Source organism: Boleophthalmus pectinirostris, unplaced genomic scaffold (genome assembly GCF_026225935.1).
Source record: "Boleophthalmus pectinirostris isolate CB_2022bp ecotype Guang Dong unplaced genomic scaffold, ASM2622593v1 HiC_scaffold_8, whole genome shotgun sequence".
In the NCBI taxonomy this organism is placed as follows: domain Eukaryota; kingdom Metazoa; phylum Chordata; class Actinopteri; order Gobiiformes; family Gobiidae; genus Boleophthalmus; species Boleophthalmus pectinirostris.
This window is the reverse complement of record NW_026571515.1, coordinates 33,451,905-33,463,189: the sequence shown is the minus strand read 5'-3', so window position 1 is coordinate 33,463,189 and position 11,285 is coordinate 33,451,905. Positions and strand designations below refer to the sequence as shown.

General features: G+C 39.3%; 1 protein-coding gene across 1 annotated transcript in view; it reads left to right on the top strand.

Moving 5' to 3' along the window:
* LOC110164508 (tubulin alpha-8 chain-like) overlaps window positions 1–8,217 on the top strand; it is a 113,912-nt gene extending 105,695 nt beyond the window's left edge. Inside the window, exons 6-9 of the mRNA XM_055165491.1 lie at window positions 1,508–1,733; window positions 2,826–2,974; window positions 5,847–6,527; window positions 7,646–8,217. Coding sequence (XP_055021466.1) covers window positions 1,508–1,733; window positions 2,826–2,974; window positions 5,847–6,527; window positions 7,646–7,945 — 1,356 coding nt within the window. The 3' untranslated portion in view covers window positions 7,946–8,217. The remainder of the gene's footprint in view (window positions 1–1,507; window positions 1,734–2,825; window positions 2,975–5,846; window positions 6,528–7,645) is intronic.
* Window positions 8,218–11,285: the final 3,068 nt, after the last annotated feature.

The window sequence follows — 11,285 nt, the reverse complement described above, 5'->3', positions numbered from 1 at the left end:
GCCCCATTTCATTACGCTGTTATGTTACTGTATGTCCTCTAGGTTGCCTTTTATCCAGTTACACGTGTTTTTACTTTGAATGGGATTGCCTCTTCACAGATCTGACCTGTAACTTGGCCTGGTGTTAGCAACTACCTGTCTCCAAGGAGATGTTAATGTACAAAACAATACTGGGTCACTTTCCTGGCAAAGCAGAAGCCACTGAGAAGGTGGTTAACATGCTTGGGAAACCTACCAGATTCTGATTTCCATTTTTGCAACCAACAATGATTTTTAGAATTAAATGGACCTGTACTTTGAATGCTATCTCATTTTGTGCCATTTCCAGATTTGTGAATCATCAAAGATATGAGCCAGCAAAATGGTTAATTTCTCCTGGCTGCAAAAAATGACAACTCCTTTTCTACCAACTTAGCAATAGTAAGGACAGAACAATAAGCAACACAATCAAACTAGGCCAGGTTCAAGGTTCAGGACTAAACTTTCACTGTTTACATGTAACAATATTCATATTTCTTGGAGTGGTCGCAATGCAATCAGTCATCAGCTAAAAATCATCTTGGGATGTTCTTGGTCTTAGAAAAACAAAACCTGACATTCTCAACATGCCGAGACACGATTCTTTGAGGCTCTGAAAATGCATCAGTGAAGTGTAGCTATAGGCCCTGTGCTGTTCGCTCTATTGTTCTTAAATGAAGAGGAACACGCTAAAACAGCCAACTACAATATGCCATTAAAAGTAATCATTTTCGGTTTTCATAGAGGCTGTGTTTGATGTCCACGCACCTTGTATGAGACAGCAGGATTGACTGAGTTTAAAATTAATCAGGATTAGAGATGTCACTGTAAGATAATAGCTTGCAATTTGATTCGAGCTCAACTGCAATTGTGTCAATGGGCAAGACACATAAGATTTCACATGGAAACACAACATTGTCTAATCTGAAGCTAAAGATGTTTTATGATCAGCTTGCATCCATAGATTTATATGGGACATTGTAACTAGACCGTGTTCTCAAAATGCATTTTTTTCACGGGGACATACAGATCACGCCTTAAAATAACACACAAATTTACCAACTTACCTACTACAATATTTTTATGAATTGTACCACAGGACTTGATTTCTTTACTCCTAAAACTTTAAACACCAATTTTCAGTAAGATCAGGTTGTAGTTTTGACAAGCTACTACAATTTCAAACTCTATTTCGAAAGTATATACTGTATATATTACCATGTGGTCTTATATCTGTGTAATCCCTCAGTTGTCCAGGGAGGTTCCATATTTGTCCATGGGCGTATACTAGTCTTTGTGCTCTTATACTTACTTATTCTAAAGCTATTCAGGAACGGTTCATTTCTGTCCCATGAATGTGACTTTGTTAGTATTGATACTTGTTCAAATGAGTATCTAGTTTCGCTACTCATTTTAGTACCGTATCTTATTTTAGATACATTTGACAACACTAATTAACGTGTACATTTTCTGTTATTTGTTCCTATAGAGAGAGTGCATCTCCATCCACGTGGGCCAGGCTGGCGTGCAGACGGGCAATGCCTGCTGGGAGCTCTTCTGTCTAGAGCACGGGGTGGGGCCTGATGGGGTGTTTCTGGAGGGTCCCACGGAGCCAAACTCACGAGAAGACCCCTTCAACACCTTCTTCAACACGGGCAGCTCCGGCAGACATGTCCCCCGGGCTCTGTATGTGGATCTAGAGCCCACTGTGGTTGGTAAGTGCACTGCTCTGCTGTTAATTAGTGGTGAGCAATATTGGTGGTTTTCAGGTTCTCATGGTATCTACAGCACTCAAAAGTATCAGAAATCAAATGCTAATCGATACTAAAACAAGTATTGAAACTAGATACTCATTTTGAACAAGAGTATAAGAGCACATAGACCAGTATACACCCATGAAGCACTGTGGAACCTACCTGGATGACTGAGGGATTACACACATATAAAACCATATAATAAAAGCACTGCAATTTTAATTTTAAGTATGTACTCAGTTTTATTGAGTATTGAGTCTATTCTGTAGTATCAAAAGCAAATCAGCCTTTCAGTTAGAGGAGATATTTGTTCATTTCTTTTTCTCAAGCCAAATATTTTAAGGCTGCGTTCAAAATTGCACATATACTACATTAAATTAGGACAAAATCAAGACTAAACCAGGACTAGAACAGGAGTTTACCAAGTGTACATCTAAACTAAACCCAAGCATAGACCAAACCAGAACAAGTGTGAGCTCAACAAGCCATAAAGACTATTTTAATCAACCATGTTGCATCATCGAGGGGTGAATATTAGAAAAGCACACTGTATGTTCATTTTGCTTGAGCGCCTCTGTCCACAGATAAGCCGGTGTAACAGTTGCAGGTTTCTAAGCAACAGGTCCAGAGGTGGCATACAAAGGCTTGCCACTATTTGAGGTACACAATATGAACTAGTACATTGTTTAGTGTGTATTATTGATCTCTGTATAGCTGGATCATGTTACACATGGAGTCAGTGTTTCTCAATCTGTGGTACATGGGCTGCCTCTGGTGGCATGGGACCTCTGCAGTTTTTTTGTTGTTGTTTTTTTAAGGCAAATGTTTTCATGTTTTTGTCCTGCATTGGGTTATTCATTATTTAGAACAACTTCATTCATGGGTTAGTTTCTTTTATTCCTTTTATTCCTAGACCATGTTTAGCCCTAAATTAGGACAGATATAATCCAGGTTTAGGTTTAGGCTCTAGTAGTATAATTTGTAATGTCTTACATACGATTTAATCCCAGGTTCTTTTCCAATCACACTGAGGAGTACATATTGTGTTTTCAGATGAGGTTCGTGTGGGTCGGTACAGAGGGCTCTTCCACCCGGAGCAGCTCATCTCGGGGAAGGAAGATGCAGCCAACAACTATGCCCGCGGTCACTACACAGTGGGGAAGGACATCATCGATGACGTCATGGAGAGGATCCGCAAAATGGTGGGTTTGACACAGTAATATTTAAGCAGTATTTGTGTGGTTCTTGATGAGCTTCACAAGCCTACTGGAAGCATGGCTGCCAATCTGTAACCTTTGATTGGCCCCTCCTGTCGCCAAATCACTCTCTCACACACATTCAAACAAAGACAAAGCGTCATGCCCAAGGGCACAACAACAGTATACAGTGAATAGACATGTGATTGCAGTCAAAGCCAAGCATATTTAGAAACATCTTTGCACATTAGATATTTCTTCTTTTACCTGACAATTCTGTTAGCGAGATGTTGACATGTTTTGACTGCTAGCTGATAGCTATCTTCAGAATTGATCCAAAAGTTGCATCGCTGCGGTTGTTTGATTTGATTTTTATGAAAATATTCAAAAGGCGGAAAGGTTAGAATTATACTAATGGACATAATCATGTTTTAGAAATTCCAAATTAACATTAAAGGAGACATATGCATTTTAACTTTATATTTTGTTCATTTTTAAAACAGCTTAGTAATAGAAATAGGACAACCTAATTCCTGTCCAAAAGTGCAAAGCTGATAGACCTAGAAAAAGCTAATGATGAGGATTGTAACATGGTTAAAATATGTCTTCTTTAAAGACAGTCTGGAATTTTGGACATAGGACCTCACTTCCTAGTGAGCCAGGGTGTTGGAGAAGTGTGGAGACACTTTTTAAAAATATTCCATCTATTCCTTGTATTTGCAGAGGTCGCTGGTGCTAGGCTAGTGCATGTCAATGGCCATAGTTATCCTGCTACTAAAAACAATCTTACCCACTCCACAAAACACCTGAAGCAAATCTGTTATTAAGTCAGATTGACCAAGTAAAACCAACCTTGCATTTGAAGAATTTATGTTTGAGCATGAGCAGTGAGTTGTACTTCCTGATAGGAAGCTTGGCTGATATCATCTAGCAACACTGTTGGGCAAGTTACTTTGAAACTGTAATGCGTTATTTATTACCTATTACTGTCATTTCAAAGTAATTCGTTACATTACAATATTACTGCATTTAAAATGTAAGGCATTACATTACTATTGCATTACTTTAAGTTACTCTCACCAAAATAACTTTTGCACTGTATATGGACTGAACCAGGACTAAACCAGGTCTAAACCAGGACTAAACCAGAGCTGAACCAGGACTAAACCAGAAGTGAACTAGGACTAAACTAGAACTGAACTTGGACTAAAACAGGACTCACTGTAGGGACGGGCTCGAAGGTGACCGCAGGAGAAAGGAGCGGCTCTGCTCCTCACCTCACGGAGGTAAGAGCGGCTGTCACCCTGCTGCTCGGGCTCGCGGCCCTGATTTCAGCAACTATTTGCAGGTACCCGAGCCGGTGCAAGAGTCTGTTACAGCGCGTAACTTCTACCTTCCTTCAGCGTGTCCAGAAGTCCAACTTTTTGTGTGATGGTTTGCATCTTCCTCTGCCTTTTGGGTGCGAGTGCAGGAGCCTTTGTCGGTGCAGAATGTTTCGTCGACGTTGTGGGTTTTCGTCGGGGAGAAAACTTGCAACCGTACAACACTTCAGAATCACACTGCTAGAGATTGAACATGTATTTAAATTTGGCAAGCTGAACACATTCTGTACTGTACTGTACAGGAGACAGGAGTCCCTTGGCCAGTCAGGACGCAGCGGGAGGAACGCAATACGCATTCATACAATGTAAAAAAAACAGGGCATGCAAAATTGCACAAAAAAAAAAAAAAAATCTGCGAGACAGCGAAAAGTGAACTGCGATAGAGGGAGGGACGAGTGTAAACCAGGTCTAAACCAGAACTGACCCAGGTCTAAACCAGGTCTAAACCAAAACTGACCCAGGTCTAAACCAGGTCTAAACCAGAACTGACCCAGGTCTAAACCAGGTCTAAACCAAAACTGACCCAGGTCTAAACCAGGTCTAAACAGTTCTTTGTCAGTCCTTCCTTTTTACCTGAAGGTCTATGAGGGCGCATCTCCGGCGTTTCACCGCTGCTGATATCGAGGTGATTTTAGCGAATTTGTATGAAGAAAAACCCACCACTTCAATCCAGGTTAAAAAAAACACTGTAACGCGCGTTACTCACATTTGTACCGAGTAAAATATTACTATTTTTTCCCCTGTAATGCCTTGCATTACTGCGTTACAGCAAAAAGTAATGCATTACTGTAATTCGTTACTTTTATAACGCGTTACTCCCAACACTGTCTAGCACCTAGCTTACCAGCAAAGTAAAATTCCACTGCTGCTGAGAAAATAGTCCCTCAATATGCGACGATTCATGCGATGCAAGGTTAGTTTTATTTTAAGCATTATTCTATCAACACAGACAATTACATTGACTATCTGGTGTAATAATAGATTTGCTTCGGGTGTTTTGTGGAGTTTAGTGGCAGGCTATGGCCGTTGACATGTGCTAGTCTAGCACCAGCGACCTCTGCAAATACAAGGACAGGATGGAATATTTTAAAAAGTGTCTTCACATGTCCCCAACACTCTGGCTAACTAGGAAATGGGGTCCTATGTCCAAAATTCTAGACTGTCCCTTTAAAGTGAAACTAAACACCTAAACACCTGGCTGCAGGAGAAGTTTGCATCCATATTTTGGACAGAGTTGCTAAACTGGGCAATACCTGACAGATTCAAAGGGAGAGTGAGAAAGCACTAGGGGCAGGATTTGGACATATGAGGAACAATGTGATTGGTCTAACAGGTATTCACTTTTTAAACTCCACCTCAGCTGCCAGGTGTTTGTTATGCTGTAATCAGGGCAGTCTTGCATGATGTCACCAACTACTGGAATTTGCAGAAGCTACTGGAGCCAGCCATCCTTGCCAGAATGCCTGTGTAAAATCTTTCTTCCCCTCTCTCCTCAGACAGATCAATGCACTGGGCTGCAGGGTTTCCTGGTCTTCCACAGTTTCGGAGGAGGCACTGGCTCTGGATTCACCTCTCTGCTGATGGAACGCCTCTCTCTGGATTTTGGCAAAAAATCCAAACTCGAATTCTCTGTTTACCCTGCCCCTCAGGTCTCTACCGCTGTGGTCGAACCTTACAATGCCATCCTGACCACCCACACCACTCTGGAGCACTCTGATTGTGCATTTATGGTTGATAATGAAGCTATCTACGACATATGCCAGCGTAATTTGGATATCGAAAGCCCTGGGTATATAAATCTTAATAGACTTATCGCTCAAATTGTCTCCTCCATCACTGCTTCTCTTCGCTTTGACGGAGCGCTAAACGTTGATCTGACCGAGTTTCAAACCAACTTGGTGCCATATCCCCGGATCCATTTCCCGCTGGTGACATATGCTCCAATCATTTCAGCGGAGAAGGCATACCACGAGCAGCTAACAGTTTTGGAGATCACTAGTGCATGTTTTGAACCGTTGAATCAGATGGTGAAGTGTGACCCTCGCCGTGGGAAGTACATGGCGTGCTGCCTCCTGTATCGTGGCGACGTTGTGCCCAAAGATGTGAACGCTGCCATTGCCAACATCAAAACCAGACGCTCAGTTCAGTTTGTGGACTGGTGCCCCACTGGGTTCAAGGTAAGAGAAAAAACATTACTAGAGACTGGTCAGTAGCGGGGAGAGTAGCCAAAATTGTACAGATGTAAGATTACAGTTGCTTTAAAATTATATTATTACATGTTAAGATACATTTAAAAATACAATAAAATCCAGTGAGGAAACATTATCTGCACGTAAAATCTGATTAATGATTCTGTGTTTTAGTTTTGAACTGAGCACAGACAAAACATTCAATAATGTGGAAAATCAGGGAATTTCTTACTTGGAAGAAGAAAAACTACTTGCTAGGAGACATCATCCAAATTTTTGCTGTCCTCACTGGCCTTCTTTGAAATAATATCACTCAAGTGAAAATGAGGGGAGTTCGCATGAGGACAGCACACAGTCTGTATTCATGTATCAGCTCTGTTGCATTGGAAATTACCATTAATTTTATTTAGTTACAAGTTACATGAACATGTTACATTCATTTAAAGGTGCACTCACCATCATTTTAAGTGGGGGTCCACCACGTGCTTCCCTCCATGGAGAGAAAGTTCAAAATATGGCATTAAAAATAACTTTGAATTTATTCAATCAATTAGGTTTTTATTGCTGAAAATATAGTGCAAAAATGCATTTTTACTTCACTCAGTTGATCTGTTACATTGGCTGGTTGTGTCACCTTTTCTCCATGGAGATAAAGACATTTAATGCCATATTGTGGGCCATTCCAGGTGAATTAATGACATCTCCACAGAGATGAGCAGGTGGCAGACGTTCCACCAGAAAAATTACATAGTGCATCTTTAACAAAATCACTTCAAATCTTAAGTGTAATCCATAGTTACTATATTTGATAACTTATTATGGAACATTTTTAGGACTTTTTCCCTATTTATAAGATATTATATTTTGTTTTACATTGTTAATCACCATGGCAATGGTTCTAATTTGTTATCATTCTGAAACCCAAGCATAGGAGGCTGCAATGTAATCTAATACCATCTAACCTACTTGTTTTTGTTCATCTTGTCCTTGAATTATGTTTGACTATGTAAAGCATCTTTGAGTTGCCAGGAAAAGCGCTGTATAAAACCGATGTATTACTATTACTATTGTTATTGTAAATGTAATATTCTCCTTGTCATGCTCAGGTTGGCATTAACTACCAGGCCCCCACTGCTGTCCCCGGTGGAGACTTGGCTAAAGTGCAGCGGGCAGTGTGCATGCTCAGTAACACCACCGCCATCGCCGAGGCCTGGGCACGGCTGGACCATAAGTTTGACCTGATGTACGCCAAGAGGGCCTTCGTGCACTGGTACGTGGGTGAGGGCATGGAGGAGGGGGAGTTTGCTGAAGCCAGAGAAGACCTGGCCTGTCTGGAGAAGGACTACGAGGAAATGGGCAAAAACAGCTCTGATTCTGAAAATGAAGAGGATGATCAAGAATATTGAATGTTTAGAAGTGACATGTGTGGAGAATGGGCTGTACAATATATTGCAAAAGTATTGATATTGCAACTGGTTTTTGTTTTGTTTTGTTTTGTGTTTATGGTGATCCATGTAATTTTTCTTGTAAGAACTCAGATACCTGCTTGCCTCCATAGCCACGTTAATGCTTTGCCTGGAATGTTACAGTATGGTGGTGTTTTTCGAACTGTGGTACATGGGCCGTCTTTGGTGGTATACAGGTCCTCTACAGTTTGATTTTTTATTATTATTATTTTTTTTAAGTTTTAATTTAGGAATAAATCGTTAATGTGTTTCTCTAATGTTTTTCATGCTTTGGATTAGTTTTAGAACTACCTTATTCATTATTAAGTCTAATTTTAGAGCAGGTATAGTGTAATGTTAGACCATGTTTGGCCCTAATTTAGGCCTGAAAGTCCAGGTTTCAATCTGGTGGTTCTTGGGAAGCCAAATATAAGTTAGGTGGTACTTGGTACTGAAAGTTTGAGAAGATGAGACGAGAAGATGAGATGAGAAGATGACAAAGCCCCCACCAATGATACATGCACCTTTAAATGTAACCAGAGATTTAAATTATAGTTTTCCACATTAGGTCTTGGTTTAGTCTCTGTTAAGTTGTTGTTTCAACAGAGATTGACTAATAAAGTCAGAGATCCTACTCAGATAGGGCCAAATCGGTTTCCTGTTTCATAAAACAGGTCTGGAGCAGAGTTACATCACTCAGAGTAAATTCACCTTGTGTTCAGTTCAGGACAGAAGCCACTATCAGTGGGTCCCAGAAAGGAGGATTCACTATTGCAACGGTAAACCAAAGGAGGCTTCCATGTTAGCAACAGGAAGTCATGTGACTGTGGATAGGTTCAACTCGGATTAAAATGATATGTTAAATAATACTTTAATAAATAATTGGTATCATGCATTAAAACACATTATCATTATTATTACTATATTTTATTTTTTACACTTTTGTAGCTCTTTAAATACTGCTTTAAAACTCAAATTTACACATCATCACTTTGCACATGTTGCACTAAAAGGTCTCATCTATATTTGATCATTTGAAATGCAGTAACATAAACCGTACTTTCATGCATGACTAACATTAAATACATTTTACATTTTATTCATTTAACTAAATTAACTGATCTATCAACTTGACTAAACTCATTTAACAGTTTATCATAGCAGTGAATTGTGTCAGCCTATATTATAAATTGCAGCTTTTTCTTCTACTCCTGTAAATGGATAACCAACAAACCAGGACCAGTGTGAATTTCAGGGTAAAGGGTAAGGGGGTGATATAACTAAATGGGTGAGGGGCTGTTTTAGAAAGAAGTATCTAAACAGAAAATTCATTATTATTGAACTTGATCATTGATTATCAGTGATCCAGTCTACAGACAGTCTGCTCAGTAATCTGGTGAAGTTGTTTTTTTAGAAACCCAAATACTTGACATAATTCTATCACATAGACTGTTTATATAAATGGGCATAGCTAACCCTCTAGCCACTGTGTTTCAGATAGGAAGTGAGCATGGGGGCACTTCCTCGACTCTGCCTCCAATTGACTTTACATTGAAAAACTGTTACCCCTCTCTCTGTAACTGCGGCAGTGAGCCTTGTCATTTTGGTCTTAAAATGTTCATAATAAGCCGCTCTATATGATCTTGGTGTTTTTATTCTGTTATTTTGTCCATAAATAAATTCCTATTCCTAATACAGAACTCGGCTCTGAATTTACCCCTTTAGCCTCATGAGCTTCATTTGACTGGAGCTGAATGCTATGGGTGACGTCACACTCCCTTTGTCCACATCTTTATAAAGTCTATGATACACCATCTGCTTGTCTCCATGGGGATGATATTGCTTTGTCCAGAATGTTATACAGTATGTTACTTATCTATCTTCATGGAAACAAGCAGGAGATGCCATTAGTTCACATTAAATGCACCAATATAGTTTTAAATACCACTAATAAGAAAATTAAATGCAAGTAAGTTTAATACCAAATTCCAGGAAAAGCCTAGAGACTAGGTGATGGATCCCACACAGAAAAAGCCACCGTTTCAGTTTTGATCTGTGTGCTCTTGGTAATTCTATGGGATCATGTAAATGGTATATTTTCTCAAATAAATAAAAGACTTGTTGTTTAGGGTTTAATAAATCAGGTTGTTGCTTTATTCAGTTAAGACATTTTGTTATTAATAATTACATCTGGATTTGGATCATATGAGGATTTGCTGCTGAAATTAAAACTACTGCCCAACGCTTGGATGTTACCTGATTGAAATAAAATAAATAAACGATTAATCCAACTAGGCCTCCTTCCAAATTGACCCAAATAAGCAACAGGATTTTGGAAAGGTTAGAAGCAATGATGAAATTGTAGTTTGTAGTTACGAAGCAAACATTAAGGTTTTGAATCATTTAGGTTTGTTTTGTTGTGCATCCCCAGTGGAGCCCAGTCCCTGTTCAGAGCCTGTGTTTGGAGCCGTTTTAAGGCTCCAGCCAAAGTAAGAACCTCATCGGCTTTAAACAATAAGTCCCGGTACTTGTGAAGGTGTCACCTGAAAATATTCATCCGCCAAGTGTAAACACTCCTCTCCACAAAGGGAGGAATTGTTTCAAAAATATGTCACTGTATTGACAATCGAATTATGAACAATTAATTACAGCCCTTTTAACGGATTATGTCAAAGCTGGAGTCCTGATGCTGAGACACTAGTTCTTAGAAGGCTGATGTAGACTCACTATATTTATGAATCAAGAGATTTCAAGGAACCTGTATATTTCAATGGAGTTTTTGGTTTAAAAAGTAATCCATTCATTTTAATCTAACTTAGCAATAGTCTATTTTTTATTTCTTATCTATACAGCCCATTTGATGCACTCGCACATTGTTTATTGAGAGCTAAAATTCTAGGTCAAAATCAGAGTACATATACCTGTTTAATGAATAAAGTTCTCTCTTGGTAGATTGCAAAATAAATCCAAACTATTAGGAAATATCATAAATAAAGTTAGCCTTTGCTCTGGGCAGGCCCATTAAAGGTATGCTATACTATCTGCAATATTATCACTATATCTCTTTGGCATTTCATGTGCACTGCAACAGTTTTCAGTGAAGTTGCCTAAATATCCTACTGGAGGGTCTTCTACTGATTGAATGAAGAACAGGCACATTAACTGACTATTTCTAGTATTCATCTTTTGTTACTCACATAGAAATATAAGATTTGGGGGCAATGGAGAGGCTAAACCTTAACATTTTGTGAAACATGACAGATGGCACGTGCACATATGAAAAGTAGCTGGTGACTATTTT